The 16,410-nt window shown below is 56.8% G+C and overlaps 1 protein-coding gene across 7 annotated transcripts in view; it reads left to right on the top strand.

Annotated features, from left to right (window-relative positions):
- The window catches only part of CUX2 (cut like homeobox 2), a 241,246-nt gene extending 229,982 nt beyond the window's left edge, over positions 1–11,264 (top strand). For all 7 annotated transcript variants that reach the window (XM_070628909.1, XM_070628910.1, XM_070628908.1 and 4 more), the window contains 4 exons: positions 2,160–2,429; positions 3,091–3,279; positions 4,437–4,710; positions 8,286–11,264. In XM_070628909.1, coding sequence (XP_070485010.1) covers positions 2,160–2,429; positions 3,091–3,279; positions 4,437–4,710; positions 8,286–9,096 — 1,544 coding nt within the window. In that variant the 3' untranslated portion in view covers positions 9,097–11,264. The remainder of the gene's footprint in view (positions 1–2,159; positions 2,430–3,090; positions 3,280–4,436; positions 4,711–8,285) is intronic.
- Positions 11,265–16,410: the final 5,146 nt, after the last annotated feature.

Raw genomic sequence — 16,410 nt, 5'->3', positions numbered from 1 at the left:
GGGACAAGAGAGTCCAGAGCCTTAAACCTCAGGGCAAGGAGGTAGACATTTCTGGCGCAGGGGGCAGTGGGAGCCATCGAAGGTTCCAGAGCCTGAGAGTGGTCTGATGAGAGTGATGCACTTGCTGTCCACAGGGAGGGAGGGACCCACGCAGAGCAGAGGCTCAGGTTGTGCCTTCTGGAATCAGAGCCACCGCAGGACGGTTATGGGCTCCCTTCACTTCCTAGCTTTCGCAGGTTTTTCTGTTTCTTTTAACAAATTTCCAGCAGGCGGCAGTCAAATGCCTTGAGGAAGAGGCACGCTTTATCCTTTGCTGGAAGGTACCACGTGGACCAGCGCTACGATGCCTAGACTGCCATTAGGGGCGCCTCCCTGGCACGGCCCCTGCCCTTCCTGATGGTCAGGGAGCTGTGCTCACACTGGACGGTCCAGTGGGTGGCTCTGGTCAGGGGCTGACCCCCTCGCCCCGTGGAGCCCCCGGTGGCCCCGAGCAGGGGCCGTGAGTGTGAGGCCACGTGCTGTACGGCCCCATTTAACAGCTCAGGACCTGGGGCTCAGCAAAGTCGCCCCACCCAGGGCGTCTTCCAAACGGCTTTCCGGTATACATTCACACCAAGTGTCTTTGGACAAGTGAAAAATGTGGTTCAAAAACTTACTTTGTTCACGTGTCGGAGTACTGTGGACGTCTTTTTTTGTTTCCAGATTTATTGAGATATTTGACACCTAACACCGTGTAAGTTTCACATGGACGGTGTGATGGTTTGATACGCGTACACACCGCGAAGCTTACCGCTCCCACAGCCTCCGCCTCCCATAATGCCCATCGTGTTGTGGTCATGCGGCAGTGACAGCCCTCCTTGCACAGCAACTGTCGAGGACTCGATACAGTGCTCTCTCTACGGTCACCTTGCTGTGCGTCGGACCCCCGACCTTGTGCATCGCACACGGACGTCGTCTCATTCCGTCATTTTTCTTTGCGTCAGGGACTCATGTATCTTATTTAGCTAACCTCTGGCGCTTGGACTTGTAGATCGTTGCCAACTTCTTTTTTTTTTTTTTTTTGAGGAAGATTAGCCCTGAGCTAACTGCTGCCAATCCTCCTCTTTTTTGCTGAGGAAGACTGGCCCTGAGCTAACATCCGTGCCCATCTTCCTCTACTTTATATGTGGGACGCCTACCACACCACGGCTTTTGCCAAGCAGTGCCATGTCCACACCTGGGATCCGAACTGGCGAACCCCGGGCAGCTGAGAAGCGAAACGTGCAAACAACTGCTGAGCCACCGGGCCAGCCTCTTCTTTTTTTTTAAACTTTTTATTTTGATGTAATTTCTAATTTGCCGAAGAGTTGAAACGATAGAACAACTCCCCGTACCCAACACACAGATTCAGCAGTTGCTCATTTTACCACCTCTCTGCTCTTTCTCTCTCAACCATTTGAGAAACAAGTTGGAGACATCATGTCCCTTTACCCCTAAATCCTTCAGCTGGTGATTACCAAAAACGGGAAATTTTACCATGGTCCAATGCTGTTACATGACCCGCCATCTCTGTTCCAGTTTCCTCGGTCGTCCCAATAATGTCCTCTGTGTGGCTTTATTCTCTGTCCAGGACCCGATCCAGGATCACGTGCATTTAGTCCTCACGTCTCCTTAGTGTCTTTAAGTTTGGGTGATTCTTCTGCCTCTTGCTGTTTTCAGTTTTGACACTTTGAGGACTAGAAGCCCATTGTTTTATGGACGGGCTTTCTGGCGTTGTCCGATGCTGCCTGGTGATTAGGTTCAGGCACGCACTTTGGCGGGAATGTCACAGAAGGAGCTGTGTTCCTCGGCTCATCGCGTCAGGAGGCACCAGTTGTCCATTTGTCCTGTGGTTGGTGATGGTGACTTGGTCATCTGGTTGACCTGGTGTCCCCGCTGCAAAGTTACTGTCTTCCAGTGTGGTTAGTATGTGGTGGGGAGACACTCTGAGACTCTGTAACTGGCCTGTTCCTCACTGCACTGTCACCTGCCGGTTTTTGCACCCAGGATGGTCCCTGCCTGCGATATTACTGCGATGGTTGCAAAATGGGTTGTTGCCAACTCTTGGCTCTAGCGACAAGCCTGTGTGTGTCTGTGCCAGATTGTGGTGACCGCCTTCTCTGTCTCTCTGTGGCCCACAGCCAGTCCCACAGAACCGAGGTCCTCACCGTCCCCACCCCCTAGCCCCGCGGAGCCCGAGAAGAGTTCCCAGGAGCCCTTGAGCCTGTCGCTGGAGAGCAGCAAGGAGAACCAGCAGCCAGAGGGCCGCTCCGGCTCCTCGCTGGGTGGCAAGATGTCCTCGGGCAGCCAGGCCTCAGGGGGCATCCAGGAGATTGTGGCCATGTCCCCCGAGCTGGACACGTACTCCATCACCAAGAGGGTCAAAGAGGTCCTCACAGACAACAACTTAGGTACAGGGGGCGGGAATCCGGGTGTTGCCTCCTGCCTGGGCCGCTCCCACCTGAGGACGGTGCCCACGGTTGGACCCAGGGCCCTGGGCTCGAGCCTGCAGGTGCCGGGCAGCCCCGGGGCGTCCAGGACCCTCTCGGAGGCGTCTGACCTGGGTCCCTGGAGTGGGACAAAGGGAGGTGAATGCAGGTCTCAGCCCACAGCCCTCAAAGCTTCCTTCTGGGAGAATCCCGGGAACAGCGTGCCTCTGGCACAGTCCTCGTCCCGGGCCGACAGGGGATCTCTGGGGCACGGAGGAGAAATCTGTTCCAGAATTCTTCCGGTTTTGGGATCACAAACCCCTCTGAGTCTCAGATGCTGGTCCTGCCCCCCTCCCAGAGGGATGCACGCAAACCCCGAATTTTTCTCTACAATTTCTATTATAAGAATAAGACGTGTTCATTATTTTAAAATGGGACAGAAAAAATTAGTTAGAAAAGTCCCCATCCCCCAAATCTACTTTGCAGAGAGGTCCCCTCCATTTCACACTGGGTGTGGGTGCCCATGTGTCTGGCTCTCCCCTCCATCCTCGGGGTCTCCCCTGTGTCTCTGCCCGTTTCTTGTCTCGTTTGGGAGCCCTCTGCCCAGCCTGGGTAACGGGTTGCCCTCCTCCTCTGTCCCCAGGACAGCGGCTGTTTGGGGAGAGCATCCTGGGTCTGACGCAGGGCTCCGTGTCCGACCTGCTGTCCCGGCCCAAACCCTGGCACAAGCTGAGCCTGAAGGGGCGGGAGCCCTTTGTGCGAATGCAGCTGTGGCTCAGTGACCCCCATAACGTGGAGAAGCTGAGGGACATGAAGAAACTGGAGAAGAAAGGTGAGCACAGGAGCTCCGGGTCTGGCCTCAGGTTTTCCCGTTGGAACCGTATCTAGTTGTGACCCAAATAGATCCAGGCTCGGGTGGTCCAGTCTCAGCCTGGTGGGGCTGCAAGAAACAGCAGTCCCACAGAATGTAACTGAAAGCAGCTATAGTTACTGCTTCTCCCATGGAAAGTCAACCCCGTCCCTCTCAGCATCCTTCCACACACCAGGGCTGCTCCAGGGTCTTCCGCCAACGCCCTCTGCACGTTACCAGAACGCTCTCTGGCCCCTCCGTCTTCTGTATCCACACCCACACCCCTTTGCCCATTACCCAGAACTGACCCAGCAAACAGGAACCCTCCCTGTGGGGTGGGCAAGGGGACTGCCGACTCTTACCTCGTCCGGCGTATCGTACATCCCTGGGAAGTGAGCTGGCGTTGAGCACCTGCTGTGAGCCCGGCTCATGCTGTGCCTAAGGGACTCCTGGATCTTAGAAAGCTTAGGGTCCAGTGGGACATGAGATATGAGGAGTGGACAGCATTTCACGAGGGGGGCCCAGGGTCAGGCCAGGCTGGGAGGGGCACGTGCCAAGCCTGGGCTGCTGGCATCGGACGACTCTAGTTGAGAACCCGGCCTGCCGCTTTCTGGCTGTGTGACCTTGGGCAGCTTACTTCCCCTCTCTGTGCTTCTCTCTACTTCATCTGAAAGTAAGTGCCAAGAGCATCCACCTCAGGACATTGCTGTGAGGATTAGTGAGACCCTAGTACCTTCCATCCTCCATTCTGAAGCGGGCTTGTTTTTTTCCTCCTTTTGAGGATTGGAGGTTGAGATGCATCAGCACTTACTGGGTTCCTTTAAATCCATGCCCTGCCCCCACCCCCAGCAAGACTAGTGAAATTCAGTGACACTTCTGACAATTGGGACCATGCTGCAGGTACCCCATTTTGAGCACTTCTTATCAGTCAGCAGCTGCCAAGCCCTCTACACACGTAAACACCTGGGAGCTAACGGGCAGACCTCAGAGGCAGGGTGGGTGGCCAGGGCCAGCGTGGGTGGGGAGGGAGTGGAAGGGCAGCCTGAGACTGGGAGCCCGAGGGGCTGGGGGGCTGGCTGGGGGCGAGGAGGCAGCGATGGGCCTCGGGCAGCCCCCTCAGCCCTCCGCCCCGCCCCCAGCCTACCTGAAGCGCAGGTACGGCCTCATCAGCACCGGCTCCGACAGCGAGTCCCCGGCCGGCCGCTCGGAGTGCCCCAGCCCCTGCCTGCAGCCCCCGGAGCTGGGCCTCCTGCAGATCAAGAAGCCACGGGTGGTGCTGGCACCCGAGGAGAAGGAGGCGCTGCGCCAGGCCTACCAGCTGGAGCCCTACCCCTCCCAGCAGACCATCGAGCTGCTCTCCTTCCAGCTCAACCTCAAGACCAACACCGTCATCAACTGGTTCCACAACCACAGGTGCGGCTCCGGGGTCTGGCCGGACGCCCCTGCCCATTCGGGGCCTGGAGGGAGCCCGGCCTGGCAGCGGGAGCTGGGGAGGCCGTGGTGTGTGGATGCGCGGGCTTAGAACCCAGGCCAGCCCGGCCGCTCTGCCCTTTCCAGCTGCGAGACCCCGGGCACGTCCCCTCCCCGAGCCTCAGTCTGCCCACCTGGGAAATGGGAACCGTAATGGGCTCCGCTTCCTCCAGTTGTCCTGAGGCTTCGACGGGCCGCCAGTTGCATGAGATACCCGGCCCAAGTTCTCACTGTCGCCACCTTTCTTATGCCACCACCCGGCTCGCCCTGCGCCTGCCCCGGGAGGGCCGGGGAGCGGTGTGCCGGGCACAGGCTGAGCCCGAGTAGCCGCAGCCCTGATTGGGGTCTTGGCCTCTCTGCTCCAAGGCCCAAGGAGACCCCTCCAGCAGCCCCTGCCCGCCCCCTCGGGAGTGGTGACCCCACTTTCTGTGGCTGCTCCTCCGCCCACAGCCCTGCTCCTGGGAGCCGCTGACCTGCAGGAGCCCAGACTTCCTGGGCGTTTAGTCCCAGGGCTGAGGCGTTGCCCAGATCGGGCAGGGCCAGCCGGGAGCCCCGCAGAAAAGGCTCTGTGAGTCTCAGGGACGTCCCTGGGGCGCCCCCCACCCAGCTTCCTGAGCAGGGAGTGTCCCTGGTGTCCCCGTGGTGCCAGAAGGAGAGCCCATCCATGCGCCCCAGGGGCAGAGACAAGATCTCTTGATCCCCAAGGGAGAAGAGGAAGGAGGAGCCTAGCAGAGTGGAATTCTTGAAATCTCCTCTCCACAGCCCAGGCGTGGGCATCACACAGACCTGAGTTCAGGTCCCACCTTGGCTGTGTGTTCTTAGGCAAGTCGCTGTGCCTCTCTGAGTCTCGTGCCTATTTTACAGATAAGGAACCTAATACTTACCCATGATGCTGAATCGAGCATCACATGAAAACATGTCGGTGTAAACACATTGTAAAATTGCTTATTATCCAGCTCAGACCCAGAGCCTGCCCAATGGCAAAGACTGAGGGCCTTAAAAGCCTCACGTCATCCTTCCCTCCCTGGGGGCTGTGGGGACGTCCTCTCCCTCGGGAACTGGACACTCCATTATTATCCAACATAGTCATTCAATAAATATTCACCATGTATGCACAGTGAGCCAGGGTGTGGAGATACAGGGCTCACAGCCGTCATCCCTGCCCTTACGGAGCTTAAAATCATGAGCCAGATAATTTCACTACGACCTAATAAATGACGTAAAACAGGAAGGAATAAAGGGGCTGAAGGGAAAGGGAATTCTGCCTGGGGAAAACTTTACAGAAGAGGTGGCATTTGAGCTGGGTTTTGAAGGATGAATAAGAGTTTGCACCAAAGAGCAGAGAGAATTCCACTCCTAAAAGAAACCACTCTCAAAGAGTTATAGAACAATACATTATTTCACTTGATAAATATTTATTGATAAAGGTTATTACTCTGTACCAGGCACTGAAGAGAACAAGACAGTGTCCTTGCCCTTAACATCTCTTCCAGACCTTCAGGGAAGGTCACTATAAACAAGTACTCATATTAATGTATCATTACAAGCTGCAGTGAGCTCTGGGAAAGGTGAACAACAGAATGTTTTGAGAAAAAGTTACCAGGGAGGCCCTGCTATAGATTTGAGAGTCAGGCATTGGCGAAAAGACTAATTTATACTATCATGTAAATGACTGTTAGCTTGATTTATACTTGATCTAGAGTTTGGAAGTTCTAATGATGAAGCTTCAGGCATTGTGCCATCCTAAACCCCCCTCAAATCTCACCTTATGGGGACTACTAGGGTTCCCCCTGGTCCCAGCAGCTCTTCCCTCTAGAGGCGACTGAGGGAGATGCTGGAGTCCCCTAGAAGGTGGGCAAGCCCACCTTTGTGAAGGGACTGGGACTGAGAGAGAAGAGTGAACCAGATGACCCCTCACTGTCCCTCTAGGCCCAGGATTCTGGGCTGGGGGCCCATTCCTGACCTGGGCAGGGAGCCAGACTGCTGGGTTCACAGCCAGACTGCACTCCTTCCTGGCTCTGTGACCATGGCCGTCCCCGTGCTCTCTGAGCCTTGTCTCATTGTCACGGGGAATGAGACTAGTGTCCCCCTCAAAAGGTGATTATGGGGGCTGGCCCCGTGGCCCACTGGTTAAGTTCAGCACGCTCTGCTTTGGTGGCCCAGGGTTCACAGGTTAGGATCCCACGTGCGGACATGGCACTGCTTGGCATACCATGCTGTGGCAGGCATCCCACATATAAAGTAGAGGAAGATGGGCATGGATGTTAGCTCAGGGCCAGTCTTCCTCAGCAAAAAGAGGAGGATTGGCGGCAGATGTTAGCTCAGGGCTAATCTTCCTCAAAGAAAAAGAAAGACAGAAAAAAAGGTTATCATGAAAAATAAATGAAATAATCTGCAAAAAGTGCTTGGCCCGCTGCCTGACGGCAAGCACCCGTTCTTGTGATGTTTATTACAATTGATAATTGTTAGTGTCACATATCAATAACGTGTACTTCGTTATTAACATAAATGGACAGAGGGCTATAGCACTGAAGGCCTGAGGAAGCCCTGTGGCTCTGTGACCTGGGACGAGTCGTTGGACCTCTCTGGACCTCATTTCCTATTAGGAAGAGCGGATGGGGTTAGGCCCATTCCTGGCCCTTCTTGCTCTAAAATGTAACATCTGAGACTCAGTTCCCTCTCACGGCAGGCGGGCGGGGACGTGAAGAGAGTGGGTGCTGGTCTGGAATGCGGGGGTGCCCCGGGGCTGGTCCCAGCTCCCCCACCGTGCCGTGGTGACCTGGATGCGTCACTGCCTACCCCTCAGCTCCCTGCTGGCCCGACGTCCAAGAGTTGCTCCAGGAAAGAAGCAGGGAGCTGTTGCCACAAACTAGGTCTGAGTCTGACTTTGAGGAACGTTCCAGAACAGCACCGTCCGGTGGGAACACAATGCGAGCCACATATGTGATTTTAAGCTCTCTAGTGACCCCATGAAAGGCAGAAAAAGAAACAGATGAAATTAATTGTAATAGTGTATTTTATTTACCCCATATATACAAAATAACCATTTCAATGTGTAATCAATATAAAACCTTTATTAATGAGATCTTTTGCAATTTTTTTTTGTATTAAGCCTTCCAAATCCAGTGCATGTTTTACCCTCACAGCCTCATTAAGTGCTCAAGAGCCGCATGTGGCCGGTGGCTACTGTAGTGGACGGCGCAGGTGTAGGTCGTGTGCTTTGGGATCCAACAGTCCTGAGTTCAAGTCCTCGCTCTGCCACTTACTTAGGCTGTGTGACCTGGGGCAAGTCAGTCCACATCTCTGGCCCTGTTTCCTCCTCTGTGAAGTCGAGATAATAGTAGCACCCACCTTGGAGGGTTGTTGAGGGAACTTACTAAGATGCTGCATGCGGAGAAGCCTAGTGCCTGGTGAACCCCCAGGAAAGTGGGTGGGGTCAAAATGGCACCCTTGTGGATGGAGCCCAGGGTCAGCCGGGTCCCCGTCCAGCCCCTCGCTTACCACCGTCTCTGCCCCAGGTCCCGGATGCGCCGGGAGATGTTGGTGGAGGGGACCCAAGACGAACCAGACCTCGAACCCAGTGGGGGTCCTGGCGTCCTCCCACCAGGCCACTCCCACCGAGACCCCACCCTGCAGAGCCCCAACTCCGAGGCTGAGGACCAGAAGCCGGCCGTGAAGGAGCTGGAGCTTCAGGAGGGCCCCGCGGAGAGCGCCACCCCCCCAACGGCCCAGGACAAGGCCCAAGTGAGGATTAAGCAGGAGCAGACGGAGGAGCAGACAGAGGAGGAGAGGGGGGCGGGCGGTCAGCTCCGGGACTCGGGGGAGCCCGACGAAGGCCACGGTTCCCCCAGAGAGGCACACCCCGACCCTCCGGGTAATGACAGACTCCCCAGAGTGGCCCCAGGGCTCCTTTTTCCAGGCGGGACCACCCCAGACTGCCCCTCACTACAGCCCCCCCGAGAGAGTGAAGGTGGGGAGCGGCTACACCCGGACCCTCTGAGTTTTAAGTCAGCCTCGGAGTCCTCGCGCTGCAGCCTGGAGGCGTCACTGAACTCGCCCTCGGCCGCCTCCTCGCCGGGCCTCATGATGTCTGTGTCACCGGTGCCCTCCTCCTCTGCCCCCATCTCCCCATCCTCACCCAGTGCACCCCCTTCCAAAGTGCCGAGTGCCAGCAGCCCCACTGCCGACACGGCCGGGGCCTTGCCCCCGGGCACCAAGGCGAACCCCAACTTGCAGCGGCGGCACGAGAAGATGGCCAACCTGAACAGCATCATCTACCGGCTCGAGAGGGCTGCCAATCGCGAGGAGGCCCTGGAGTGGGAGTTCTGAAGGCGGGGGCGAGGGCCGCACCGGGCGGCCGCCTCCCCTCTCCCCGACAGGGTGGGGTGAGGGAGGGAGGAACCCAGCCCTCCCAGTGTGGACAGCAGTGTTATGCCGTTTACGTTTTTTGTTGTAACCCTAGTTGGAGGAAGTCATGTGACCGGGCGGGGCGGGTGCCACTGCCTCCTCTTTTCGGCACCCCCTGCCCCAGGGGGCACCCTCCTCCCCACCCCGGCCTCTCGGTGGGAGGCAGAAGCGAAGCGGCGTCACATTTTCCCCTGGAGACTCCAAACTCTTTTAGAAAAATAAATAAATATTTATAGACCTCTTTTAGCTATTTTAATAAAGGATCCTTTGGAATTTATCCCCAGCTGATGCTGTTTTGATATTGCAGAGAGTTATAAATCCGGACGCTGTCACAAGTGTCGTGAAGGATACACTGACGTTGTGTCATTTTTGCCACTAGATGAGATTAAAAGAAGACAATTGTTCAAAGCCATCACAAAACACGATAAGACTGACCAAAATTTAGATAACCTTGGAACCGCGGTTTTTTCCACATCTGTCTGTGAGACACAGCGCATCGCTACTGCCCTTCCAGAAACCGTGCTGGAAAGAGAAAAGTCCGCAAGACTCTAAACGAAAGCCTCGATGCCGCTGAGGACGTGTGTCGCTCCGGTGGTCCGCTTTGCAACCTCGATAAAGCAGAGTGTCCCGGGCTGTTGTGGCCGGTGGAGAGCTGCGGGCTGTGGCCGACCGTCCCACCGAGCATGGTCCACCCCCTCCAGTCAGAAACCTGTGGCCTTCGCTGCGTCCATCGGTGGACAGGATGTGTCTGCGGATCCTTTGCAAAGCCAGGCACGGGGGCGTGCGACTGGAGGGGGGGCTTGAGCCAGAGGGACCCCATTCCGCAGCCTGAATCGGGGCCACAGCGCAGGAGGTTTCCCCACCAGCTCTCCAGAGCAAGGCTGTGGCCACCATCTTCCCGCCGTGCATTTTAAGAAACTCCCAGCGTTGGTCATCCCACAAGCGCCCAGCACCACAAAGTAGATGCGTCCAACTGACACACCATCTTCCCTTCGCCCAACTCTCTCTCATGTTGGTCCCGCTGCTCTTTCTGGAAGGCGTCTGCGGCACCACACTTGCGCAGAACAAAGCGTCGAGGTTGAGCTCGCCACAGCATGACCACCATACCCCAGCCTCCCAGGCCCCCAGCCTGCCTTCCCTTGCGTGACCTTCTGGGGAGCAGGGACTCTACCCCCCAACTCTGAGAAGCCTTCCTCTGGCGTCTTCATCATCTTGGCTTCCAGGGGGAGAGTTCCTGGTCTGGATGGAACGGCCACCATATTGGTTGTTGGATCTCTCTCTCTCCTGTTTTCCTTTCTTTTCCTTTTTCAAACTCTCCATGGGAAGGCGGAATTGGGCGACTCCCCAGCTGAGTCCGGAACGACGAGGAGAAGGTGGCCTCAATCGGTGCCGATCCAGTGCCAGGGGAGAGACGGCTGCCGGGGGCTTCGAGGATGCAAGGAGCATTTTGAAGCCAGGCTGGCAGCCCGGTGACCAGAAGGGGACAGCTGACAGCCGTTCCAGAATCTCCGCTCTCGTGCACCCAGCCCAGACTGCAGGCTCCACGCCAGTCACCGAAGGACGCAAATCCTGCAGGAAAATCTCCTTTTCTGTACACCCAGGCTATGCATTGAAGAGTTTTCCACTGTAGACATTTTTACCCAGATGAAGGTATTTTTATACGTTGACAATAGGAAACAGTGACCAATTTTCAGAGTCATCAAATCTGGAACAAACCAAACGTCCCGTTTTAGCCACCACCACCCTCTGGCGACAAAGACCACCGTGGGGGAACACACCGCTTTTTACTGAGACCCACCCACGGGCTCCCGGCGTCCACGCGGCCTGCGACTCCCAGACACTAAATCCGGCTTTAGGGAGCGGGATTGGATGAGCGCTTAGTATGGTCTTCTGAGCACGGACATCCCGTCGCACCGAAAGCTGGCGGACCCGTGAACAGCTTTGTCAGGTTCACGTCCTCGGACGGTCGAAACAAAACAGAAACCCACAAAACCGTTTCTATGAGAGATTCATGAACTTTGTTTAAAATTTTAAAGAAAAAAGAACACGTTCTGTCAACGCGTCGCTCAATACAGAATTGTATAATAATGTCTGGGCGTTCAGCTTGCTTTGTTCTGGAGCTGGGGGGCGGGAGGGTCCTCAGAGTGTTTAACGGTGTTTTTAAAAACTGGTTTCTGAGTGATTTCGCCACCACGGAAACACGAAGGCACGTCACATAAAAATTGCGATTACCGGCTTCCTTTGAGAACCGTAAAATCTGGCCACACCACGGCCAAGTTCCGACGTGGCCACCGCCCGCCGAGGAGTGGCTGCCCCCTTGAGATGGGAGACTCGCTGCTGTGTGCCTCGGCTCTCGCCCGCGCCCCCGCCCGGGCCCTGTGGACGCCTCGGCTGGCCGTCGTGCTGTGGGCCCAGCCAAGGGCGGCGGGGGGGCTGCGCTCCATCTCTCCACCCAGGGCGGCAGCGGGTTAGACCCTGGGTTCTGCTACTGAGGAGCCAAGATGGCACCCTGCCCCCAAGTCAGTGGCCACAGGCCGTGGCCCTAAGACCAACCGGTGTACAAGCCGTGCCCACCGGAGGGGAACGTGTGGGTGGTCTCCTGGTGGGAAAATGCCAAGAGGGGCTTCCTGTGACCAGTGAAGCATCGCCCTTTCCCAGCTGTACAACTCGGGCCTCAGTTTCCCCATCTGTAAAAAGGTGTCAGAGCTGCCGGTTCAGAAGGTTGCGATGAGGAATAATCATGTGTGTGGAACCGGGAAGACAGTGTGGCCCCCGAGGGGCCCATGCTCCTTACTGTCAGCATGAGCTGGGCCCGGGGTGGGGGGGAGGGGCTGGACCAACCCGTGACGCTGAGTCCCTCTGAGCATCAGGCTGCAGGAGGTTGGTTTCTTCTTAACCAGTAATGTCAGGAGAGTCCCCAAAGTGGCATCAAACATTACTCATCCATGAGCCCAGGCCACGTGGCGTCCCAAGAAAGATCTTTCCGCTGTGTCTGGAAACCTTCGACCACCTGTTTTTCCACACGTCCTTGCAGTGGGAATTAAGGATCCACTGCCTCCCCCTGGGCTAGGAGAACGAATTGCTCCAAACCCAGGGACCCCTGGATGCCCGAGCACCCCATTAAGGCGGGGAGTGTAGTGGTGGGTTAACGGCCAAGGCCATCGGCCCTGGAGGTCCCGAGCTAGCCATTAAGGGTGACATTTCTGGCAGGCCCGGCCTGTGCTCAGAGTTGGAGAGGAGAGGGTGGGAGTCAAGAGCTCGGGGTGTGGAGCCAGAAGACCTGGTCTCAAGCCTGGCTCCACCTCTTGAAGCTGTGTGACCTTGGGCAAATGCCTAAACTGCTCTGTGCCCCACTTTTCCAAGCCATCCAGTGGGAGTGATGGGAATGGTACCTTCCTCATAGGTGGCTGTAAGGGTTCAGATTAAGGAAAGCCAAGGACTGGCCCTTCAGGCCCTCGGTGTGCAGCCCAGGAGCTCAGAAGTCAGAAATCCCCACATGTGGCCCATGGCGTGGGTGGGGCGGGTAGAGGAGGAAGGGGCATCTGACACACAAGCCCCTCAGAACCTGTGGAAGCAGGTGCCCCCGGGGTCCAGGAACGGACGCTCCATTCTGGGCCATGGGCCTTGGTGTTGGCACTGTGTCTGCAATCACTGCGCCTCTGGAGTGGAAATGCATCGAAAACACAGAAATGCAGGATTCTGGACTAGGGACCACGGGAGAGCAGAGTGGAGAGCCAGAGAGGAACGAGAAGGCAGGGAAGGCATGCTGGAGGAGGCGGGTTTAGATCCGGGGACAGAGGAGAGCAGAGAGCCGAGCTGGGGACAATCGAGTGGCTGTTCACCCAGGTAATAAGTACTTTTTGAGGACCTACTGTGTGCTCAGTGCTTCGATGGCAGAAAACACGGGACGTGAAACAATGGATAGCAGGGTCCAGGAAGGCTTCCTGGAGGAGGGGGCATCTCAGATGACACCTGAAAGACAATAGGAGTTAGAGGAGAAGCAGAAGAGCGGGGCAGAAACAACAGCAGGCAAGACGTGGGACAGGGACAAGCACGTGGGGAAACAAGTCCACAGGAGGCTGGAATTGGGGTGGAGGCAGAGGGAGGAAGAGGGACAAGGGCCAGATCCGGAAGCCCCTTGGGACATGGTGGGGAATACGCGTCTCTCCTGAGGGCAGTGGGGAGCCATGGAGGGTGTGAGAGGGGGTGGCTGTGGTCCGACCTGCACTTTTAGGAGGTTCGGAGGTCCATTTGTCTGGAGAGATGGTGGGCCAGAGGAGAGTGGCAGGGCCCACTCCCCCCACAGACCCTGAACCTCAGGCCTCTGTGGTCCTTGCCGCCCAGCCTGCCCTCCTTTTCCTCCTAGCTCAGCTCCTCGCATGGGGCCAGCAGCCCCGCCTCCCATCACCTCCTGGGGACCGAAAAAGCCAGACCTCACCTGCAGCCACATACCGGTCGCTATGGAAACCAGGCTGCCTTCGCAGACTCCCTGAGGGGAGGGGACAGGGAACGCCACCCTGAGTGACCTTGGCCAGGTGACTCCCCACCCTGGGGCAGTTGCCCCACCTGCCACAATGAGAAGACAAAACCGCTGATCTTTAATGCTCTGTGACCACCACCCCCCGAGCCTCTCAGGGGTCGCACTGGCTTTGAACTCAGCCGGCCTGGGTTCGACTCTCGGCTCTGGGGTAATCTAGGCCCTTCAGCGAGACTCAGTTCCCCTGTGTGTAGGACGGATGCCATCCTAGCAGAATCTACCTGTACTTGTTGTCTATTACAGCCTCACAAGTCACGCCAAAACCTAGTGGCTCGAAACAATAAACGTTTCCCTCTCATCTCTCGGGGTGGGAATCTGGGAGTGGCCGCACTGGTGGTTCTGGCTCCTGGTCTCCTGAGGTCACGCTGTCGGCCAGGGTGCAGTCACCCGAAGGAATCAGCTTCCGCGACGGTGCCCTCCCTGGCTGGCCGGCTGGCACTGGGGGGGGGGCTGATGGCTTCAGCTGCCCGCGTGTCCCCACAGCATGGCAGCTCAGAGTGGGCGAGGCAGAGTCTGTGCTGTTGTCCACCACCTAGATTTGCATCCCCACTGTCGCTCCCACAGTATCCTGTTGGCCCCCAGGCCTGCCACGGTTCAGGGTGGGAGGGGTCCGCACAAGGGTGTGGACAGCAGGAGGCAAGGATCACAGGGGGCCGGCATGGAGGCTGGCCGCCACACTGCTTAGAAGTTTCTTGGAAGATTCAATGAGCATTCCTGCTCAAAATGCAGCTTTCTAGACCCCGCCCCAACCTACGGACCCAGAATTCCTGGAGCGAGCGCCCAGGAACCTGCATTTTTAAGAAGCCCCTCAGGGGACTCTGGCATCATAGGTCTCGGTAAACGGGAGGCGATCCGAATTTGTGTTGCTCGGCCCCAGTGGGCGTGCCAGGCCCTGGGAGGCTGCTGGACAAGGTGGGAGTACAGAACACACGTTCACTGGCACCTCAGCGCCATTGGGAGCGGCTGGGTTGAAAGGAATTGGGGTCCACTTAAAGATGTGCAAAGGGTCATCGGGAGGACCCAGAGGAGGCCTTGTGAGATCCACAGGCGATGTCAGCTGGGCTTCAGCCAGCGCAGTCTGTCTCGATCTGTTCTCTCTCCAAGGCTGCCTCCTACCTAACGGTGACTGTTTCCCCCACTGCGAAATTCCCGGGAGCAGCTCCGGCCCAGCGGCTGGGCTCAGGGCAGGGAGGCCCCCTGCAGTGTGGGGCGGGGAGGCAATGATTCACCTCTGTGTCAGCACGGTGCCAGGCCTGGGTGTCCACGCCGGCCGGCAGGCCTGGTCCCTGCTCTCAAGGAGCTGCAGCCTGCAGGGCCTGGGGGCGCTGCCCAGGCTTTCTCGGCCCCACCACTCAGGAAGCAGTAACGCGGTTCTCTGGACGATGAAGAGAGGGCAGGAGCAGCGGGCCCAGGACTCCAGAGCTGTGCCTGGCGAGACCAGTGCGGCCGTGGCCCCGGGCGCAGGCAGACCAGCAAGCCAAGCCAAGGCGGCTCTGACCCTGGGTCAGAAGTGAGCCACCATTTGAAACCCTAAGTAAAAAACAGTTCAAGGGCATACCTTTGAAAAAGTCTTCATCAGAAAATGCAAAATCTGCAGCAGGGCTTAAGGAGTTAATCATTTCACTGCCGTCGGGGAGTCTCATCTTGGGTGCCACGATTTTAGAAATTGGGACAAGTTTGTGTAACATGAGGTAAGGTGATGTGGGGAGTGGACAGTTGGCAACAGATCTAGCCCCATTCAGGAGCACACAAGGCAGGGCCGGAAGTGGGGGGAGAGTGCGATTCTTTCAATATTTGTTCAGTTAGAAGAGGAGGGACCTAAGGCTTCCAGGAAAAGGGTGGAAACAGCAGCCGCCTCACTGTCCCTTCACCCCACTGAGCTGACAACAGCCCTGCAGTTGGTTACCCAGAGCCATGCACTCAGGAAGCCTCTGGCTGCAAATTACAAACTAAAGTCCCCCTCCAAGCTTTCAACAAGGACATTTATTACCTCAACTAAGAAGATATCCAGAGGTGGGGCAGGTTCCCAGACCCACTGGTTCCACAAGTCAAAGATGTTTTCAAGTGTGTGCTAAACTCAGTAGGGCATCTTTTTGTTGGCATGGCCTACTTCATGATCACAAGACAGCTGCCACAGCTCCAGGCATCAGACACAACTTCACCCCTAGAGAACAATGAGGAGCTCTTCTTTGTGTCTCTTTTTAGAAGCAAGAAGACCCTTCCACTCTAATCTCAGTGGCCAAAATTGGGTCACAGAGCCACTCTTTAGCAGCTAAAGTTTAGCCAATCCCTGCAAGGCAAATAGGAGCAGCACAACTGATTGAATTTACTAATCATTTAGGGTGGGTGGACATTGGCAGCCAGCTCGTAACTTCTGGCCTGATCGTCCTCCTTGGGGTTGTCATCCCCTGCCCCAGATGGCTTCTCAGAATATTCTTTCTGAACACATATAACCTCCCCCCAAAGATTCTGGGTGAAGACCATTTTCTCTACTTGTCATGCTTCTGGGGTGTTTCAGTCCTGCTTATGCACGTGCCCGGAACCCCTCCCCGGGGTCAGAGGGAAACACTGACGTGTCGGCAGGTCGCTTGACAACACTGAGGCACCGACCAACTGGCGTCCCCTCCCCCATTCAGTTGGCTCCCAGCAGGGGAGGGCACCCCTCGGGGGCTGTTCTCTCCTGCTGCGCCCCCACTCTG

The sequence above is a fragment of the Equus przewalskii genome, chromosome 7, assembly GCF_037783145.1.
Source record: "Equus przewalskii isolate Varuska chromosome 7, EquPr2, whole genome shotgun sequence".
Classification (NCBI taxonomy): Eukaryota; Metazoa; Chordata; class Mammalia; order Perissodactyla; family Equidae; genus Equus; species Equus przewalskii.
The sequence above is the reverse complement of the archived record's forward strand: the minus strand, read 5'-3'. Positions and strand labels throughout refer to the sequence as shown.